Source organism: Uloborus diversus, chromosome 2, assembly GCF_026930045.1.
Source record: "Uloborus diversus isolate 005 chromosome 2, Udiv.v.3.1, whole genome shotgun sequence".
Classification (NCBI taxonomy): Eukaryota; Metazoa; Arthropoda; class Arachnida; order Araneae; family Uloboridae; genus Uloborus; species Uloborus diversus.
The window spans coordinates 134,276,550-134,300,118 of NC_072732.1; the positions used below are offsets into that span (position 1 = coordinate 134,276,550).

Here is a 23,569-nt window from a genome sequence, read left to right on the forward strand (position 1 = left end):
AACTCTCCAAAAATAATTACAAACTTATTTAAAAACAACTTTTAATTTTTTTAGTTTTAGAATATGTTGTCAGTCGAAAATTTTCGGAAACGGCAACCCAAAATTTTCGAATCAAATACGCCTCTGAAAATTCCACAAGAAAGTTCAAAAGTAGATTCCTTATTGCTAAATGTATTTATCAAAAATCTATTTTTGTCACCTGAAAGCAGGTATCTTATTACATAGCGGTTTCAAAATGCAGGTTTCTTTCATAAAAGACGACAAATGGTGTAAGTTTCAAATTTTCATAAACTTCATAAAAATTTTAAGAATATGAAAATTAGTTTGTGAAAAACGACCATTTCGTGTAATGAGATAACCACTTTCAGAGGCTGAAAACAAAATTATGAAAAATTGATTGTATGCTGATCAACTTGAGATTTACTCACTCTGGTATTTTTCTGAAGTTCTATTTAAATAAGAACCTGAAAAATGCACGCTGTAAAACATATATAATGGATAAAAAATGTGCTTAGTATTGGAAGAAGATAGATTCGTCTAGTATCACTCAGTAAAATACAAAAAGAAAAAGAGTGTAGAAGAATGTAGAATTAACTTTATTTTTATAAGCATTTATACATACAGGTAATATTAACAACATCAGCAACTTCATTCCAATGTAAAATGAATCTTTTGCAAATGAATAAAAAATAAAATCTCTTGAAAATTCAATTAATTTTATTTATATTCTTGCATCAACTACCATCTTTATGGATATGAATCATTGACTAAAATAAAGAATTGAAATTGACATTATATGATAAAATTTAATTGATTTAATTATGTTAACCATAATTGAGACTAGATAATTTAGAAATAGATTTACACCCCAAATAAGAATATAGTTTCTTTACTTTTTTTTTATTTGTTCAAAGAGTATATGATATTTTGAACAAAATATATAACAGTCATTTTACATAGTTTTCCAATCATAAAAATTACACTAACAATAAAGCTTGATTTAATTTTTGATATTAGTAATTAAAATTTTAATTTCTGAAATTAAGGTTTGCAACATAAATGTAAGCTTCTATACATAATTTTATGAATAAAGAAACGGGAGAATAGCCACAAGTTTCAAATTAAGACATTCCGAAAATTATGTAAAAATATTACAATTTTGAAAAATAGACGAGAGCAAAGTATAAAAATTACCAGGCAATTTTTTTCTTTTTGCTTGCTTGTTTGAGCAAATTACTTCTAGTAAGGTACCTTTGATCTATACTTTGGTTTTATATTGTTTTTAGCTTTATAGTGATATGACAACACTGCCCATATAGTTTGAATCTTTATCACCGTAGTTTTCAGTGCAACTGAATTTCTTTTTGCGAAGCAACAAATTTCAGATAATACATATTTAAGAGTAACTTAAAGTATTAAAAGTATTTTACATCCATTAACTTTGAAACAGCAATGTGGTAATAGCATGTATAACTAAAAAAAAACTAATCCCATAATAAACACTGTAAAGTAATACAGAATTATCGGCAATAATTTCCAATGTAGCAAAATTAGCATTTAGATAGCGACTTTTGACATCAATATGTTTATTCATCCATATTTACTAATTCATTAGCATTTCTTCAATTAAAATTTTTAATCTGTCTTTTAATTTTTAAATGACTATTTTTTTTAGCCAAATCAATTTTTCTGCCAATTTTATTAGTTTCAGCAGTGAACAAAATGTTTTTCACAGATTGTTTGAGTAAGAAAAACCTATTTAAAAAAAAAAAAAAAACCTTAAGAGTCTTGACTAAAATCTCAAATATTTTTTTTGTGAGTTCTGTGCCACTAAGGATATTTTTTTAATGCAGTAATTTAAAAAAATTGACACTTTAAATAAAAGTATAATTTTCAAGGATAATTGTATATCAAACCATTGCTGAATGGGGTCGTTTCCTAAATTTGAAAGTATTTTTTTTTTCTGAAAGAGCATGTTTAAAAACATAGTATTTGATCATTTTTAAAATAATTTGACAAAGTTTACTATTTTTAAAAAATTATTTAAATTGATGCACAGACTCGATTTTAATTTTTACTCTTCTGCCCATGACATAACACATGATGAACTGCCATTCGCACAGAGCATAATATTTAATTCGCTTCTTTACTCACATGTATGGCAAGGATATGGTTGACAGCAAGCGTAGAGCGCAATATTAAATTTGCTTTTTGGTTATCATAATGTGGAATTGTGGTAAACAGCAAGTGTAAGCATTCAGAGTGCCAGTGAAGTATGCGCATAAGCTGATCATTTGTGACGTCATAAAGACCATGCCTTGTTTGAAAAATCGGACATTAAAAAAATTAATTAAAAAATAACTGCTGGGAAAATGAAAGTATTTTCTAGGTCCATGTTATTATTATTTATTTTGCACATTCTATCAACTCCAGTGACTAAAAGTAGTACTTTTGACTGAAGAAAACAACCCCATTGTTTATTCAATTAAGAACAACATTCCCAATATCAGTTGGTCTTAAAACTTTTACTTAAATTTGCATTGATAAGTTTTTGTTCAATAATGATTAAGTTGCAGAACATTAATGAAGAAACTATTCTTAAAATGTCTCAAATACAGTATACTCTCTATATCACGAAGTCGAAGGGACGGTAAAAAAAGTTTGAGCTATCAAGTTTTCGAGATAACAAGGGTATAATCATAATTTAAAATATTTTAAAAATTAGTCACACTAGTTAAAAATAAGTGGAAACATATAATGAAAGCTTAAAAAAGGACACTCTAAAGAAGTAGAAAAATGTAGTGATTTACCACAACTAAACTGATCAAAGATTTGGATTACTAAGTTACAGAATGGTTTCAAACGAGTTTCGAGTGCTCCGGAACAAAAGAAGTTAGACAAAGGATTTCACCATTCCCTGCGTCTCTAAAGGGGTTTTCCGTTCATCTGCCATTTTCAAGGAGGTGAAAATAGGGTCAAACGGTCCAACGAAATGGCATGAGAAAGGGGCAAAAAGATTTAGGTACGTTTCTTGGACTTAAATTTTCTGAATCCCCTAGGCTGCACAATGAAAGTGACACAAGATAAGCTTCGCCTAATCATTCGTAACCCTTGAGAGAAATGATGAAGGGGTGTGAAACTTTTGGAAACATTCCTTGAGTGGCTTCAAGACAATAAACTGCGGTTTTTCCGAAAAAGTCATATTTGACTTCGAAAAATATTCCACATAACAAGGTTTTGATTAAAAACGCTTCAACATAAGAATGAAAAATAACATTAGAAAAATATACAAAAGGGGAGAAATAATTTTTCGTCATATCAAGTTTTTCGAGATATACTGTACTTGAAAGACATAGCACAGAATTAAAATATAAATGTCAAAGGCACCAAAAACTAAGCCTTTTGATTAGGTTCTTGGTTCTTCTTTCCCGGTTTATTTCTGCAAAGACACTGAAAGAAAAGAAAAGAAATTATCACAAGACAATAAAACTAAACAGAGAAGGGTGCAGCAGTATGCCTGCTGTTTAAAAAATTCTTGCCCTTTTCCATACCTTGAGTCAACTAAAGGTGAGCATTTTTGAAAATAAGAAGAAAATATTTGAAAAAATTGGCTTCTATTTTAAGTGACTAAAAAAACTTGAAGGTAAAAAAGGTTAACATAGTTACAACCGTCCATAAATAATCAACATTCCAAAAGTGATGTAATTTTGTGTTTACCTATGCATTTTTAAAAAACACTTAAAGTAGGTTACAGTAATTTTAACATTATATGGGAGGAACTGTTCACATGTGCCCTTAGAGGTTGTTCATAGGATCCCCACCATTCACCTTAGAACAAATTGCAAAAGTGTAAAATCTAAATTTACTAAAAAAAGGAAATATTTTCATTAATTTACTTGAATGTTCATGTGGTCAGACTGGTATTGAGATCACTCAAACAATTTTCTAGATTTTTTGCAAGTCAATTTCGCACTGGCAAAAAATTTGAATTCTGAAGTCTCACATTTGAGGTTTCATATGCTAGTGATTAATCTTTTGAAGTTACATCATACCGCATGCAACTTTCGACTGTAAACAAGACTAATAAAAAAGTTTAAACCAATTTAAGCAGGAAATTTTCCTTTTTTTGAAAAAAAGTGAGGTGAAGTTATGAAAATTGTAGGATATTTAGTATAAATTTGAAGGTATTAGGAATTATAGGATTTTTTTTAAATTAGAACAATACCTACACCTGTAATAGTAATAAAGATGTACTAGGAGATTGAAAAACTGTTCCATAAGAGACAATGACAATAAAGGGCTGGAACAAATAGATAAAATTCTACTGGACAGAAGTTTTTTTTTCTATCATATTCTTTCAACAAAACAAGATTGCAAATTTCTTTTCTAAATAAATGTTAAATGCATACTTAGAGAATGTGCTTTCTTTTACTAGAAAGGTGTTTATTTTTGGATGGGTCTTGGTAAATACTTCCCAAACAAACATACCCAAATATTAACTATAACTTACTTAAATTATTAAAATTAAGTCACACATGCATGACAATAACATAACGCTGAATGAACTAATTCAGAAAATATATTACTTGCATGTATTGCTGCTTTCCATCCAAAAATATTAAAAACTCTTCTGAATTTTAATATTGTCCCCTATAAACAAACAAAAAATGCATTTTGCTAAAATTATGCAAGTGATGATTTCAAAAGTTTTAGGACACAATTTTTATAAAATTTTAGTACATTTTTAAGACAACAAATATCAAGTTTTTTTTTGAAATTTAAATGTAATTCATTAGCTTGATTTTTGTATTGGATTATAAAACGTTTCAAATTCTTGAACCCTCTTGTGTATGAGAGCCGTTTTAAAAAATTAAGATGCATTAGCAATTAAAGAAAATACATTCACATATTATTTCCTTCTTAAGTCTATCTAGTTTTGAACTGCCATATACATAGGATGAACTCACAACAATGTATATTTATTTCTAACCCTGAATTGAACTCTTTCTTCTTCTTTTTACTGATATTTAAAATTTTTTCCCCCTTAAATGTATTAAACAGTAAGATTGTTGAAACTGAGAAAAGGGGGAAGGAAATTTTGTACCGGCTGTTTCGGACAAAACATTGATAGAGGGCGCTGAAGTCAACTAGCGCGTAAGAGAGACTATAAACTTTCAGTCATGTGTTCTCTGATGTCTGTGTAAGCACGCTGAGACCGCTTGGTCTTCATATAAATCGAATCATGTAGTCTTAAATCTTCAATTAAACTCGAAAGAAATTAAATTCGTGTAATCATTCTCGAAGTCCATTCGATGTGCCAAATACTTCCTTTCCAGGCCAGTATAGGATGTCTCAAACGAGAATAAATTCAGGTAAGCGCAAATCTTGGTTCAATCGCATATCAATCAGTTGCTTTGATCTGAATAATTCTTTAATTCGCATCTTACATAAATCCCAGTACAGATTGTGGTCCGTCGAGCCGGAGTAGCTTTCGAGGGTAATTAAGCTAATTAAAAAGTAGAAATAAATCAAAAAATTGCGAAAATCTAATTCATTTCGTTTTGATTTCGTTGTGCGTTGCGGATTCATCTGGTTTTCCCCCCTCATGGCCCCTGGCGCCATGTGTTATGTTTCACAGTCTGACTAGGATTCTTAGCGTTGTTTATGGTTTTCTCATTCATGAGTAGTGAGTGGCGAAACTTAAAATTCTTTTCCTTGCGGAATATTTTTCTTTCATTTGGTGTTGAAAAGTTAGATATTGCAACAGTAAGATTCTGAGCATTAATATGCCGAAATCAAAGAAGCAAAATCAGAGTGAAGCGGTGTCTAAATTCACATTTCTGTCGAAAGAATGTATTAGATACTGTGATAAAGTCGGAACTTTAATTTCGGAAAATGAAAACATTGCATTTCTAACGGGCATAAAAACAAAATTGGATAATTTAGCAGGGGGTTTGGAATCAGCATTCCTTTTAATTGAAGATAATGAGGAGTTTTATGATAAATACATTCAAACGTCAGATCAAGTGCTTGAAGCATTAGCTAAAATCGAAATCTTTGTATCACAGAACTCGGGATCCGCTGATCAGAAGGTAAGAAATGATCCGGAAGCAAAAACTCTTAAACTCCCGAAAATGACTTTGATGAATTTTTATGGAGATACAGAGGATTGGATTAGTTTTAGAGAAATATTTAAATCGGCTATTCTTGACAACAGTCAGTTAACAGACTTAGAAAAATTACAATATCTCCAGACAGCTGTTCGTGGAAGTGCAGCCAAATTAATTCGTGGCTTTTCCCTCCAAGGAGAGAACTTAAAAAACTGTTGGGATATTTTATGTCAGAGATTTGAAAACAAACGCATTTTAGCCTTAGCTCAAATAAATAACTTGTTTTCGTCTAAAATAACAAAGGTTGATAATTCGAAAGGTCTACTGGAGTTGTTAGATAGATGCAATGAAGCAGTCAGAAATCTAAAAACATTAGGTTTGGAGTCTAACGCTCTAAGTGACTTAATGATAATTCGATTCATGCTTTCCAAATTGGATGAGTTGGTTAGACAAAGATGGGAATTGACTTTAGATAATCACAGTATACCAAGTCTAGAGAGTTTTAAGTCGTTTATGGAAAAGGAAGCGCGAAGTCTGGAAAACAAAAGGGAAAGTCGAAATGATAGTAGCATTTCAAACCGTAAACCCATGGATAATCGGGAAAATAAAATGGGCAATTCAAATCGATTCCGTAAGCCAGTTGTAAATAGTACAGTTGTAGAGAAAGGAAATATCTGTGTTGTGTGCAAACAAAATCATAAGTTATTCAAATGTCCAAAATTCAATAATATGCCCCTTGAGGATAGGTGGGGTGTCGTGCAAACTCACAAGTTGTGCGAAAATTGTTTGAGGGATAATCACAGTCAATCGGAGTGCAAACTTTCATACACATGTAAATGTTGCGCTTTGCGCCATCATACTTTGTTGCATAGGTATACTGTGGCTCCAGAGCCTGTCCATTCGGTATCAGCAGTGTCTAATAATGCGGGGCAAAACTCAATGTGTGTACTTTTGTCAACAGCATTAGTTAATGTGAAGGGTAGTTCGGGAGAGGTAATTCAGTGTAAATTATTGATTGATAATGCATCGCAAAATTCGTTAATCACTCGAAAATGTGCGGAACGCTTACAATTAAATTTTCAGAACACATCTCATCAGTTGATAGGGATTAATGGCCTTATGGCTGAAACTTCTCTTCATTCGACTACCTTTGAATTCTCCGCACACTTTTCTAAAAAATTTCTGAAAATTAATGCTTTCGTAGTAAATCAAATAACCTCACCTCTTCCGAATTTCCGTTTGAGAAAACATTCTTGGCCTCACCTGGAAGGGATTCAGTTGGCTGATCCCACATTCTATGACACATCAGAGATTGACATTTTGCTAGGGGCTGAGCTAGCCACACGTCTTATCATTGGCCCTCCTCTTCGAGGTCAGCACGGAACACCAGATGCCTTGCCAACAGAAATAGGGTATGTGCTGGCAGGCAAAGTCGGACATTGCCACAGTGATCGGAAATCTGTGTCCCACCTTACTGTGTCATTAAATGAGACTTTACAAAAATTCTGGACCGTGGAGTCTGTGCCCATCCAAGAAATTCAAACTGAAGATGATGAACTCGCGGAAACATTGTTTAAAAAATCCGTTAAAAGAGATGAAAATGGAAGATATATTGTAAAGCTCCCCATAAAAGTAAATTCGAATCTAGGAGAAAGCAAAACCCAAGCGCATCAAAGGTTTCATCTCCTAGAAAAGAAACTCGATAGAAATCCCGCGTTAAAGGAACAATATGTCACATTCATGAAGGAGTATGAGAAACTTAACCATATGAGTGTCGTAAAATCTGAAGATGTCCATAAGGTCCCTCACTATTATTTGCCTCACCATGGTGTGGTTAATGAAAATAGCACCACCACGAAATTACGCGTAGTGTTCGATGCCTCAGCTAGAACCTCTAATCAACATTCTCTAAATGACATTCTTCTTACTGGACCTAAACTTCAGACTCACATATTTTGCAATTTGATAACATTTCGTTCCTATCCCGTTGCTTTTGTGGCTGACATCGCCAAAATGTATCGTCAGATTCGTATTGCTGAGGAAGATCAAGATTATCAAAGAATAGTGTGGAGGAATAATCAAGATGAACCTCTAAAAATATTTCGTCTTAACACAGTGACATACGGTACGTCAGCAGCGCCATTCTTAGCTCTACGTACCCTCCATCAACTATGTGACGATGAAAAGGAAAATTTTCCAATTGCGTCAGAATTATCGCGTACTCATTTTTATGTCGACGACTTATTGTGCGGTGCTGCATCTGTTGGAGAAGCAAGATCCATAATACCCGAAATGATAAAATTCATGGAAAGTGGGGGTTTCCCTCTGCGCAAATGGTCATGCAATTACCCGGAGGTAATAGAGAATCTTCCTGATCACATGAGAGCTTCTACCGATACCCATTCCTTTCAAAATGACGTAAATCAGAAAGTCTTGGGTCTTGAATGGAATGAAACTAAAGACAGTCTTCGGGTTCGGGCAGTCCTTACAGAACATGTAAATTCTAAGCGTCAATTACTCTCCGTTATTGCTAAAACATACGATCCACTTGGTCTTATCGCACCTGCCACCATTAAACTGAAAATAATGTTGCAAGAGATTTGGAAAACTAAAATAGGTTGGGATGATTCTTTACCTCATTATCTGCTCGAAGAATGGCAAACCTTTCAGTCTCAAAGTTTCGTCTTACAGGATATCTCTGCACCTAGGTATTTGCAATGCGCTAAAGCCACAACAATTGAGCTACATGGTTTCTCCGATGCTTCCACAAAGGCGTACGCAGCAGTGGTTTACATCCGTGCTATTTCTGAGACTGTGCGCGTATCTTTCGTGGCAGCAAAAACGCGAGTTGCACCAGTCCAGACATTGACTTTACCCCGTCTGGAGTTATGTGGAGCATTATTGCTCGCAGAACTGGTGAACACTATCAAAAAAACACTGTCACTCAGTAATGAGAAAACCTTTTTATGGTGTGACTCAACCATCACTTTAAGTTGGATAGCCAATCCACCCTCAAGCGGAAACCAATTTGTTCGTCATCGAGTTACAAAGATTTTATCCATGTCAAATGTTAAGTCCTGGAATTTCATTCCTTCCCGGGAGAACCCAGCCGACTGTGCAAGCAGGGGACTCTTTCCTAACCAATTGAAAGATCATAAGACTTGGCTTACGGGACCAACCTGGCTCCAAAATGCTTCAAATTGGGCAAGTCCGTCTACAATTCCAGATGTTGTTCGGAACGATTCACATATTGAGGAGGATCTTTTCCTGGCAACCACCGCATCTGAAGAGCAGAGCCTTCTTAAAAGATATTCTTCTTATAAGAAAACAATTAGGGTTATTGGGTGGATTTTACGTTATTTCTACAATCTGAAGCACAAGGAAAGACTTTCAGGGACATTGACTGTTCCAGAGCTAGATCGGTCTTTGAAGTGCATTCTTCTACAAATTCAACAGGAGACTTTCAATACGGAGATTAACTGCCTGAGAAAAAAACGGGCTATTCCCACTTCAAGTCGACTTTTGAGATTAAATGTCTTCTTAGATGCCGAGGGACTTCTTCGAGTTGGTGGCAGCCTGTCAAAGCATCCTACTCTGCCGTATGACCATAAGTACCCTATTATTCTTCCAAAGCAACATCACTTCACAAAATTAGTTGTTGAGCACTTTCATGAAGTCAGTTTGCATGGAGGAACTGAAATGGTTTTATCCTTAATTCGTCAACAATTCTGGATAATAGATGGAAGATCAACAGTTAAAAAATTCCTTCGTATGTGTATAAGATGTTTCCGGTATTCTGCTAGACCGCCCACTCAACTAATGGGCGATTTACCCGCATCTAGAATTACACCTTCAAGGGCGTTCGAAAACACTGGAGTTGACTTCGCTGGGCCAATTATAACAAAATGTCAGCATATTCGCAAGGCGAGCGAATTCAAATCATATATATGCCTTTTTGTGTGCTTCAGCACCAAAGCCGTTCATTTAGAGTTAGTCTCCAGCTTGTCTGCTCAGGCATTTTTAGCAGCTTTTCGAAGGTTTGTGGCACGTCGGGGTCTACCAACTCATATGCATTCGGACAACGGGAAGAACTTCGTAGGTGCGGCGTCGTACCTAAAAGAACTCGTAAGAATGGTCAAAGACCCAATTGTGCAAGACTATTGTGCTTCGAGAAACGTGACGTGGCACTTCATTCCACCGTACGCGCCTAACTTCGGGGGACTATGGGAGTCTTCCATCAAGTTAGCAAAGCGTCATCTGGTAAAAATCACTCGAGGAGCGCTTCTAAATTTCGAGGAGCTAAGTACTCTCCTCTGCCAGATAGAGGCATGTCTAAATTCACGCCCACTGACGTCTCTATCTACCAACGTTAACGATTTCCAAGCGCTTACCCCTGGTCATTTTTTGATCGGGTCACCTCTATTGGAAATCCCAGAATCTGACTCCGCTAATAATCATCTTAGTTTTTATTCCAGATGGAGGTTGTTATTACAGCTAAAAGAGCAGTTCTGGAGAAGGTGGTCCAAGGATTATTTGCAGTCACTTCAACCCAGGACTCGGTGGACCAGAGCAGGGCGTCAACTGCAACTGGGACAAATGGTCTTGGTAGAAGACAAAGCTTCACCCCAAGGATTCATCCTAGGTCGAATCGCCAGAATATTTCCAGGGAAGGATGACATCACCCGAGTGGTCAGCATCCGAACCGCCACAGGAGAGGTCACCAGAGCTGTAGGACGTATACGACTGCTGCCGATTAGTGACTGTGCCCCCCCGGAAGATGTTTCGGACAAAACATTGATAGAGGGCGCTGAAGTCAACTAGCGCGTAAGAGAGACTATAAACTTTCAGTCATGTGTTCTCTGATGTCTGTGTAAGCACGCTGAGACCGCTTGGTCTTCATATAAATCGAATCATGTAGTCTTAAATCTTCAATTAAACTCGAAAGAAATTAAATTCGTGTAATCATTCTCGAAGTCCATTCGATGTGCCAAATACTTCCTTTCCAGGCCAGTATAGGATGTCTCAAACGAGAATAAATTCAGGTAAGCGCAAATCTTGGTTCAATCGCATATCAATCAGTTGCTTTGATCTGAATAATTCTTTAATTCGAATCTTACATAAATCCCAGTACACCGGCAAAAAGTATGAAACACCCAATTTTTGGGGAAAATTTCATTGTTCTCATTTGATTCTTAACAATTAGAAGGCTAGTAAAATCGAGCTCAGGTTCTATTGGATAAAAAAATCACGTACACCATTAAATTAATTTTTTCTCATTACAGTCAACTCTCAATAACTCAAAGTCCCTAGGGACAAGCTAAAACCTTCAAAGAATCGGTAGTTTGAGTCATCGGAAGTTCCTTTCTTAGTCTTTTAAAGAACAATTTGTATTTTCTTCTTCAGGAACAGTGCATATTGGATAAACTATAACACAGATAGTTGGGACAAAATTAAATATGAGTACAACATAGAAATATTTTTACAGAGAGAATAATTAAAAAGATACTCTGAAAAAGGAAGTTAGTTTCGCCTGCTTAGGCTTTTTATTGCATTTTAAAATGTCATTAAATTTGTATGCTGTGGGCTCAATTTTTTTTCTCTTGATCAATCTTATTGTCTTCAAAAATCTTTTTCTTCTCAAAGCAGATTCTTTGAGTCATCCAGAAAAAAACTTTTTTCAATTTTGGCCAAAATTTTAAGTCTCTCTAAGACTAGCCAGCAATAAAATTTTTAACTGTCAGCCACAGCAAAAAATATCCACTACTTTTCCTCACACAATCTTGCAACACTACGCGCTTTAAGGAGCAGTACTGTATAAATAACCAACCTTAAGTAACTTGATAAGCAAAGCAATGAGTTAAAGAGATTTTTTTTTTTTTTTTAATTTCTTACATCGACTGCATTTTTATGCCTAAAATGAAAACTAAATTTTCGTAAAAACTTTTTACGAAATTTTTTTTAAAGCCATAAAGTTTTCCCAAGAAGCGCTCACCAAAGATCCAAATGAAACATTTTATTTTAATTCAAGTATGTATTTGTTCAGAGTGCCATGCATTAGCATTTGAATGAATTCAATGTTGTAACCCAATTCTTAAATCCGACAAAGTCCAAAAAAGTAAAAAGTTGCTCATAACACAAATGGATCATTGACAAATACTATGCTCCAAGTCCGAAATTTTACATTATTTCAGATCTGGTGCATTTGAATTTGATAAATTCCTGATCCGGCAAATGAGTGCTGATCTAATTTTACTCTTGGAAAATTGGGGAAACACCCAAGCATTCATAATTGAGACAATAGCGGAAAGGAAAATCAGTGTGGATAAGAGAAAAATAAGCAATACATCATCTCTAAGGACTCGAAAAGTAAGAGGTATCAACTATTTGTGACATCAAAATTGAAATTAAAAAAAAGTAACAAGTTGTGGCCCAACCCAGAAACACTTTTGACAAAACTAATGACGAAATTTTTTGAAGTTATTTATTGAGCTCATATGAATTTTGGTCACAGAAGAATAAAATTAGATCACATTCAGTGGCGAATCCAGGGAGGCGGCTATGAGGCTGCAGCCGCCTCCAGACTATAACTAAATTTTTTTTTCTATTAGAATTTTTTTTTTATTGTGTATGCATCTTAAGGTAAAATAATAAAATATATAATTTCCTATATTCATCCTATCTTTATCATTTTAATCGTTTTCCCTCAGGTTTATACACTAATTTGCTATAGTAATAGAGATACTTGTTTTCCGAAATTTCCTGTCGAATTTCGGAAATTTTTCCCTACCTTTAAAAAAAAATTTATTTACTCAAAAAGAAGAAAAACAGAAAAAAAAAATTTCAGACCTCCTTAATTAATGCGCTTAGTGTCAATTCTCAGAATTTTATCTTCGTTTTCCCTTTTTGTAACTATTAGTCCACAACTTTTCTTACTTACATTTAGTGAATTGCATTTGCCATGGACAATTTTCATAATCAACAAGAATTGTTAGTTTTGCCTTCAAATTGCTTAGAAAAAATGTCTAAAAATTTTATTTTTTAAAATTTCATTTTTTTTACTGACATTTAAATTTTAAAATTTTATCACTAAACACCAAATTTTAGATAATTTCAACTGTGACTCCGAAAATTTCATTAGCCCTTGACACCTCCTGAAAAATATATATATTTTTTCAAACGACTTCGTTTACATCAATGAACTTTTGGTGATGTCAAGGAGACATACATTTTTAATGATCTCAGCCACCCCCAGAACTAAATCCTGAATTTGCCACTGGTCACATTAGAACATATTTTTTCACTATGGACTATTGGAAATGCTTTTCTAACTGTAAATATTCAATAAACATCATTCAAGCTAAATTTTAACTCATTCCATTCATAGGTTAAGTACCCTAGAGTTAAAAATGACTCTTCTGACATCTATATGGCTTAGAGATGTAAGGAGTATTTCACCTATCTTTTAAATATGAAGTCAGACTTGGGTCACTACTAATTTGCCCGATTGCGAATTAATGAAATTTAAATGCACAAATTCCGAAATTAAATTTTAGAATAGGGTTATTTCTATCAGTCAAAAGTACTACGTTTCGCCACTGAAGTTGATAGAATGAGCAAAAAAAAATAACATGGAGCAAGCAAAATCTTTTTTTTAAATGGATAATTTTCAATTATTTTTTTAAATGTACAATTTTTCAAACAAGGCGTCGTCTTTATGACGTCACAAACAGGGGCGGCATTTCACCACTTCATTTGGGGGGGTCGAGTTTCTTAAATATGTATAACCCCAAAGCGAAACCAAACACACATTAGCTAACAAGAAGTTGTCATAAAATTGGTTTAGTATGAATAAAATTAGTGTTTAGAAACAATTAAAATTTTGATTCATTGACTAAAAAGTTATCATACAAAACATCTAGCTACTAAAGTTTTTATACCTTTTGAAAAAGTTATAATGCATGATTTTTGGGATTCGGAAGAGGGGAATCGTGTTACTAATCTATCAGTGCCCAATGTCGTGCTGTTTTGCCAGTTTAGCTAAATGGAAAAGGTTTTTTTTTTCTTTTTCCCCTTTGTGCTTCGAAAATATTTCTCTAACCTCCTGAGGCATAAAAAAATCTTTCTCTACTAGCTGAACTGATTGTAACAGTTAAAAAATAATTGAAGTAACACAAAGTTATGTATGAAAACACTTTTTATATCTTGCTCTTCAAAATCACCCAGGCTACTTCAAAAACTGTGAGGGGCTTAAACTTTTCATCATTGAATAATCTAATCACGTCGGCGCTCCCAGCTTCAATGAGATATCATCTGCCTCCAGCTCTGTTATTCACTATTCCAGACTGATGAGTTCATAACAAGGACGAAACTGCAGTCTTTGGATGTGAAAACCATTCTGTCGGTATATTGCTTGTAATTTTTCTTGCCTCATGCTAAAAGTTTTACTCACAGTTGAAACATTTTATTTTTCGTTTTCAAAATCCAATCCAAATAACCGTAATCCCAGCCAACCATACAGAAAAATTATCATCAAATCTTGGCTCGGAGGAAGAATTTTTTTTGAAAAATTCACGACTAATTCAAATATACATCTATAAAAAATCTATTTTCAGTTTCAATTGTAGATTGAACTGTGGTTTGAATAGTCGAGTAGCGGATTGAAGATATAGATTTTGGTAGAGTAAAGCATTTTTCAAAAACCTTTTCCCGATGCAAACAAATTGGATAAAAATTCAAACGAAGTCATACATGCTAAAAGGCATGAGCTTTTTCACCATTGAAAGAATCGTTTTGCAATAATTCTTCTAGTCGTCAAGTCACTGCTTTGAAGTCATAGAGAAATGTTTTTATCGTTTTAACTCTTGGAAATTATCTTGTGTCACTCCGCGATTGCATAATTATAGAGCCCCATAAAAGGTATTTGGTTGATATGTCTTTTTTTATTCAATAATTACATGCATTTTTAAGAAGTTTCTATGAAAGCATTATAATGTATTGAGCAGCTGAAACGTGTTTCTAGCAAAAGAAAGCGATGAACACTCATTAAATAAATATACACTTAAAAAATGAGCATAAAAGTGAATGTAAAATATCAAGGAATTTTCTTGTGAAAATCATGCAGCCACACCAATTTTCACGGGCCTATCATATTGTACATACCATCGTTACACTGGGCACACAAGTGTGAAATATTTAGCCTATATGAGGCAATGTCTTCTTTTTCTTAGTTAAAATTAACCATGGTTCTCTATCAGTTTTCTATCATGAATTTCTAAGTCATCATCCAAATAACGAAAAACACTTTTTCTAGTCTGAGAATGTGTAGAGTTTCATCAAATAGTTGCTGAGAACCAGCGAGATTTCCTCAATGAACATTGATTTCCGACTTACATAAATTGAATTCATCCATTTTCTATCATTCTGCTCAAAAAATTTGGGGGTGCGACCGCCCCCTCTTGACCCCCCTATTTGCCGCCCCTGGTCACAAATGATCAACTTTGGGGCGTACTCCAGTTAGGGGTGCTGACGCTTGCTGTCTACCACGTTTCCAGGATATGATAATTCAGAAGCCAATTGAATATTGTTCTCTATGCTTGCTATCAACCATAGCAGTGCCAGCAAATGTGAGTGAACATGCAAACTAAATATTATGCTCTGCGCTAATGGCATTTCATCATTTGTGATGTCATGAGCAGAAAAAAGCAAAAAAAGAAAAAAATTGAATCTGCACACCATTAAAATAATTTTTTAAATATTAAACTTTGCAATTATGTATTTAAAAAATGGTCAGATCCTATATTTTTAAGCATGCTTTTATAGAAAAAAATACTTTTAAAATTTCAGAAGCAACCCCATTGGCACATTTACTCATGATCCATTCATGTTGTGGGCATTTGTTTTCAGACATTGTCCAACTTTGACGCTGGGTTCCAACATAAATATAATATGAACTTACCAAAAAGTCCCGAGAAAGGTGTTAAGAGGACAATTTTACACATCATCAACATCGGGAAAATCTAAAACAGATTATCAATTAATATGTAAATAAGCAATTTTTTAGCACAAATAGCTCTTGATAGTTTCATTTTAATATGAAATTGTTTAAAAAATAACTCATTTTTTCAAGAAAATTATGAGTTTTTAATAGAGATGTACAAAGTACTTGGTCAATTCGCCAAATACTCATACTTGGGACAAATTTTGATGAGGTACTCAGCTCAGTATAATACATAGATTTCTTTGCTCCCCCCCCCACGCTTCCGTATGTATTTTTAAAAATTTTAACATAGTGTTATTTTATTTTAGAGCGTGCACCCTCCCTTCGCGAGGATGCTATGTATGCTACTGACTCGGCCAATACCAAGAAGTTGTAAAAAATTAAATATTGTTCAATACACATTTTTCAATTAATAAAAAAGTACAAGTATTTGTAATGACAAAAAAGAAAAGGATGTCTACATCCATAAGCTTACATTTTATGAATTGAAAAAGCATTCTTTGTAACGCCAAAACATGTGTCAGGAGTGCTCCTGAACATCTGTGTTTTTAACATTGTTTTATTGCTTAAAAACATTATTCATGTTTGGCGGATGAATAGAACTATAATAGATTCATATAATTCATATTAATTCCAACTTGATTAATCAGATTTTTTATTTATTTATTTTTAATTAAAAAAGAATTTTTTTGTTACGTTTTTGACATAAACATAATATTTTAAATAAAATTGAATTTTAGCTGGAACTTGTTTTGAAAACTATTACATGGAGGTCTATATAGCTATTCAATATGAGTTCAAAATTTATCACATGTATGTCAATAGTTCATTTAAAGCATAATTAGTACTTGGCGGAGTACTTTGTACTCCACCAAAACGGTATTTGGTACATCTTTATTTAATATTTCCTATGACTGTAAAACTTCAAAAATTAAAAATGCTGCAAAATTTAATTCATACCAAGTGTTTCCTTCCATATATTATTGATCACCTTTTCTATTATTTACGAAATGAAGATATGTTTTCGGGAGCATATTTTATAGACAAAATGAGCAGTTAAATCGACTTTTGAACACTTGATAGGATAATATGAACTTATATTTTTCTGGTTAATGTTTCATACTTAAATGAATTAGTTACAGTAAGGTTAATATATCAATGTGTTGTAAGACTAAAATCGAGTATTCAGTGCGTCCCTGGTTAAAAATCTATAATGACGTTAAAATTATATATATTCAGTCGATGTTGTTTCAACATTACATTACATGGCTTTTTCATAAATTTGAATATTAAAAAAAGCTAGCAAAGAACTTCAATGCAAAAAGGAATAATCAACACATGGCCTAATGGGGCTGGATATTAACCCCATAAAAATGTTTCCTTAACATTCTGAAAAAATATCACTGACAAATAGTAAATATTTTATAACAGTGGAATTGTTGGCTGAAATGGATCTTTTCTTAGTGTTTTAGCTACATTTTGATTTTTATTTAAAATGATATATATCTTTATAATTAGTATTTCTATTCCAATTATCACTTCATTCGTTTACATAAACAATTATCGTTAATTTGAGCTTTCACCTACATATATGCATTATTCGTTTTACACGCAAATTTCTGAAACCAAGTTTTGAAACCAAAAATAATGCTAAATGAAATTTAATTCATTTGAACTGAATTCATTTCAGATTAATATCCTGTTTGATTTCCAACTGCAATTTTACTATGACAAGAAAAATCTTTAGTTGTTATTGAGGAAAAGATATTAAGTGTTGATGGCTTCTAGCTGCGAAAGCGCACCGAAACAAGAACTATATTAATTCTATCTTCCATGAAAAATTTAAAAAACAGAAAGTTTCTCTTGTTAAAGCCTTAATCACAAAACGGTAAAAAGACATTTGTATCAGCTATTCATTTTCAGCAAGTCTAGAAATATTATAGTTAAACACCCTCCCTTGAATTACCTTGCCTACCCTCGCTTGTTAAGGGAGGGGGGCAAATAAATACAAAATAAATTATTAAAAACTGTGATCAAGTCTTTTAACAGTTCAATATATTTTTGCAATATTTTGGTACAAATGTGAGAAAAATTTAAAATCATCACATATTACTAAAGCACATAAGCAAGGAATGGGGTGGGGGCGGACTCAATGTAAAGTTATGAGACACAGGGCCGCAGATAGGGTGGGGACCGTCGGGACAAATCCTCCCCCGAAATTCTTGGATACATATTTTTTAGATTCTGAATTCCAACTATGCTGCCGTTTAAAAATTATTCACTAAAACTTTCCTTTGCTTAAGTTAATTTTCCCCATTATGTTTTCGTCCTATACTTTTTATTATGTCTATACGTTTTTATCCTCACTTAACCATTTTCATCTATTCAAATACTCTCTTACTCAGCCTGAAAATAATTTTTAATTAGCCGCCTGTAAGGCGGCTGGAGCATCAAAGAAGTGGGAGATCAAAGCAGCTATTTTGTCTTTTTTTTTTAAATCAAAGCATTCGACCTAAATAAAAGATGTCTATATCTGATCTATTTATTTATTTATTTATTTTTTGGATCATTTTTTAAATTTTTTTTTCAAAGAAGTCTTTATTTTTTTTACACCTTGGTCCATCACAGAATGTTAATGACTCTTATTACGAATAAGACTTAAAAGAGGGGAAAAGAAGGACATTTTTAAAACATCAATAAGAAACTTAACAAATTTACATGATCAAAACTCATTTTTAACCCAATAATACTTTTGATTAAATGCTTGATTTTAGTCGATTTTAATAAATTAACAAGTAAAGGATTTACGTTTTTTGATGCAAAAAATTTTACCTTCTAGTTGACGCATTTGTATCCTTTAAGTTTTTTTTTTTTTTTTTTTTTTTTTTTTTTTTTTTTTTTTGAGGTGTCAATTTTAGATTACTTTTTAATTGTGACTTCTTATTTTTTTGCCTGAAAGTTATTCTAAGAGGCCCCTTGCAAGCATTTGTAATAGCGAACATGTAATAAACACTGTATGATACATTATAGACCGTATATGTTTACATCCGTATAAGTCTTATTTTGTTGAGTTGGGCAGTCATCAGATAGTGGCCTGGCAGTGACAGAGATCTTATACAAAAATATCATTTTTATCTGATGAATAATTCTGGTGTAATATAAATTAATTATTAGACATTAATCAACTAAGTTGTTAATTAAAATAATTATTTGATAATATTTTTTTATTGAGCAATCAAAATTGCTAATTATTTTCATTTCACCGTCCGTGATGTTGTGGTTCCTTTTTCAACCCCACCGTCCTCTGCAGACGTAACTGGTCCCCGGTAAATGCTTCTGATTGGTGGCATCCATGTCCTAGACACACGCACGCTCATACACACACGCAAACATGCATACACACAGGTCTATACACACACACAAGCCTACACATATTATACACACGTAACCGTCCAAGAGGAGGGACAGGCTTGGGGGGTCAGGAACCGTATCTAGAAACAAGTGAGTGGGGTAGTAACCAATGAGTAGGGTCCTATCGCAACTCGTGATTGCGAAAAACATAATTTGAATTTAAAATTTCAGAATTCAAATTAATTTTATTTTAGTTTAATTTTTGCAAACAACATAATAAACATATTTTTTTAAAAGCTATTTTTCTCCTGTATTACATGTCTCGAACCAAATTTGCCCCCGACCATGTCCCTCCCCGAAAACATATCCTGGCTACGGCCTTGAGACTTGTTTCATTGCTGATATAACTTATTAGTAAAATGAGTTTCTAAAAATCAGGATAAAAACTCCACACAGCTACCCAGAAGCGTTTAAACACAAGTTAAAAACTTTTAAACAATAATAATAAATAAAACATTGAAATAAATGAATTCAAAATTTAGGTAGAAACATTGAAGCAGTTAAAAACATAAAACAATCACTCTTTGAGGGGCGGGCAGAGCAACTTAGTGGGCGTTAAGGGGCCCGACTGATTTTTAGCAGGGGGACCCAAAATTTATAGAGCTGGAGCTGTGAATTTAAAATGAAAATAAGAATCAAATTCTATGATAACAGAATATTTTAAATTTCATAACACAAGCAAAATATTTTACATCGATAGAGAAATTTAAAAGGTTCGTTCAAATTACTTATTTATTAATTATTTCAAGTAATATAAACGAAGATTTATTCTTTCATATAGTTAAAGTTTCATAGTCCAGGTTAAAAAGAACATCACTCGACTAGCATACGAATTTGTATTATCATTTTCAACAAAAGCAACTTTGTATTAAAACGAAATTACACTGCTTAATTGAAATTTTTCAACAAAAATCTTTCTCAAGGCTTAATGGAAAGTTTACAAAATGAACATTGTCTCGCTACTGTAAAATCAATTTACGTAAATACTATAATATTAAAATATCGTTCTCTCAATCACAATTTGACATTCAAACAAGTCCCAAGGTTTATTTCTAACCTTTTTCAGTAAACTCAAATAAAAGTACATTTGTTGGCTTTGCATAAGCCCTGTTATGTTCCTGCTCAATATAAATGGAAGCCTTGTTTTGTATACAAATTTAAATATGGCGGCGTTTACTCATCTGCGAAATTAACTTTTTTTCTTTCAAACTATATTACGTACTGCTTTCCAGTAAAAAGGAACAATACATATTTTTGGAATCAAACTCTAAAATAAGTACTCACCCAATAACTTATTCATATTGAAGGTACTTCTTGAGGTCACAGGCATTCACTTTCACACATGGCCGTTGTCAGGTCTTGGTTTTGGCGGGCAGTCGTCACGGCAAGCACAGCGGAAAGTGTAGAATAGAATGGTAAAAATGTCTACTACGCAGGCGCGCGCCCATTTGACAGAAAGTTTTCGTTTCACTTGAAAACGATAATTTTTCGTCGAAAAATGAAGGAAAATGTAGCGTAAAAAGAAGGATTTTTTTGACAGTGTATGATGAGCCTGAAAATTTAACGAATTTGCCAAAATCTCGAATCTGTGGAGATACTTCGATCGGAGACCTTATACCACGGATCCTCAACAGCGTAGCTGACCACAGCACCGGAGTTAGTATGGCTCAACATCCAAGTGAACACATTCAGTAACCTGACTGACTATCTTTCTGCCCGCTTTGCAGCTGTTCACTCTGCTAGAGGTGAATATTCAGGATTTTGACATTAATGTGGCTTGGTTTGGTAGTTCTGATGAAACATATATTCTACGTTCAACAGTGTTTAATGAAGACTAGTTTTAACTTTTGGTTAAAGGATTAGTTAATACTAAACTGCAGTACATAATCTTGGAAGTGGTGTGCCGTTTTGAAAGTTTATCTCATAAATGGAAAAGTAAGATATTCGAAATATAGTAGGTGATTTAAAATTCTCTCACGGATTTCAATGCGCTATAAATTCGGAAAAATACGCTTAAAAATTGCGGTATTGTTCACATGTTGTACGCTCAGTAGCGTACCAATGGATTGGTAGGAGCGGCTCTCGTCAGGTGCAAAGCAGCCAGGAGGGTGATTCTTCGACACATTAAATAAAAGACGTGGTGGTTTTTTTTTTTTTTTATTTTTTTAAAAAAAGTTGATCATATAAGTAGAAAAATGCTTTTATAAAGAAAAATAAGCATTAAAACTCGCAAAAAAATGAGCTAGATGTAATTTAAAAAAAAAAGAAACTTTACCCGTGGCGTGAAATCCTATTCCGATTCATTGAGTTAGCTGAAGACTTACGCACACAGTTTGCATATCTGGCAGCGGTGGTGGAGGGCGTTCTGTGCCGGATGACTCCATTTTTTCGTGTATACTTTAAAGTGTATAGTTTTTCTTTGGGTATATATTTATTCTCATTACAATAAATAATGCAAGCATAAAAAGTCTTATTTGAACAAAATATTGAAAGGCCTTAATTAGCGAATATAGTTTTAATTTTGCCTGAATAAAAACGGCCGTGTTTTTTATTCGATTTCAGATTAGCAATGCTTTTTGTATTTGATTTGCTTTCCTAATATTAATAGAATTTTTTAAATGTTTTAATTTGTATTGCAAAAAATTAATAATACGGTTTCCTTCTTACTTTTAGTAAATGTGTAAATTATGTTTATTGTGAATTCTCCTAATGGTTTGAAACAAACTCTATTAAAAGTTTAAAAAATATATATATAAACGGAAATGAAAAATGTTTATTCTCATTTTTTTCAAGAAGTATATTTTTTAAAGATAATAACGAATTGCAAATATTATTGGTTTTGGTGATTTTATGTGAAATGGTGGGGGGAGAACTAAAATTTTTGGGAAGGCGAAAATTCTCAATTTGCAGAATTAAATCCCAATTTTACCAGATGATAAATTTCGAGCATGCACACACATACATACAAAACATTTACTGCCAAGGAATTTTTTGCATCATTAAAAACAATTTAAAAGAAGAAAAAAAACCGTTGCAACACCGTCTCCTAATTTTTCAAATCAATTAGTCAAATGTTCTACCTTTAAAAAAAATGGAGGTCTCAGTGACCTACGGTGACTTCCCTTTGTGGCGACCCTGAAGAGAGGGGCAGTTTTTTAAGTTTACCAGGGGTGCCTGATCCCGTAGGTGCGCTACTGTTTACATTATTAAAGTGTGAGAACCCTTGTGCAAACGGGATACAGGAATGTGATCGCCAAGTTCCTACCACGCTCCACTAAAAAGGATACAATGCTTCCTTGGGTAGGTAAACGGCAGTATCTGCTAAAATGAGTTTTTGAAATAGATTAAGAAACGCATTTTGAACTCAATACTAATAATAGGAAAAAGTTAAAAAAAAACTTGACACTTCTTTCGTACTTTTTTCAGCAAAAGCTAAAGGAGCACACACACACAAGCTTCTTTATCTTTATGTTGTTGTTGTGTTGTTGTTGTCGTGTCTAATGACGTGCAGAGTGCGGAAGAATTAGATGCCTCCAAAAGTCTTGATAAAAAGATCTGCTAATTCTGGAACCCGATGGCTGTACAGAATTTCAACTGGTGGTGCTCCAAGTTGAAGAGGGAGCGAATAATGACCTGACAATTAAAAACATTATCCAGGGTGAGTTGAAATGGGGACAGTGCTTGCAGATGGCATAGGATTTATTATTACTTGGTAAAATCTTTATGTCCTTGAAATTTTCAGTGCGTAGCCAAGCTATTGTAGAAGAGAGGTTTCTTGGGCAGTGAAGGTCGGGGATTGTTGCCTTGCTGAAAAGCTGATCATAGATCCTTCGCTTGGCAACAGCATTCACATCTGTGAAGGTGGCTGTTAGAGGTTTGATCTTGGTCACGTGCATCCTTTACAAGGGCATCTGCACACCCATTTCCTCGATTCCGACGCGAGCAAATGAACATAGCAAATTGGCGAGAAATTCGTCATCCATTAGTTGTAAATATACAGGCGAACCAAATGACTTTTTAATTTTCAACTGCGGGCAAAGCCGAGCGAGTA

General features: G+C 33.5%; 1 protein-coding gene across 1 annotated transcript; it reads left to right on the plus strand.

Moving 5' to 3' along the window:
* Positions 1 to 5,786: 5,786 nt before the first annotated feature.
* On the plus strand, positions 5,787 to 10,931 carry LOC129216550 (uncharacterized). The gene has a single exon (XM_054850765.1). It carries the CDS (start codon positions 5,787 to 5,789, stop codon positions 10,929 to 10,931), a length of 5,145 nt encoding a protein of 1,714 aa, XP_054706740.1.
* Positions 10,932 to 23,569: the final 12,638 nt, after the last annotated feature.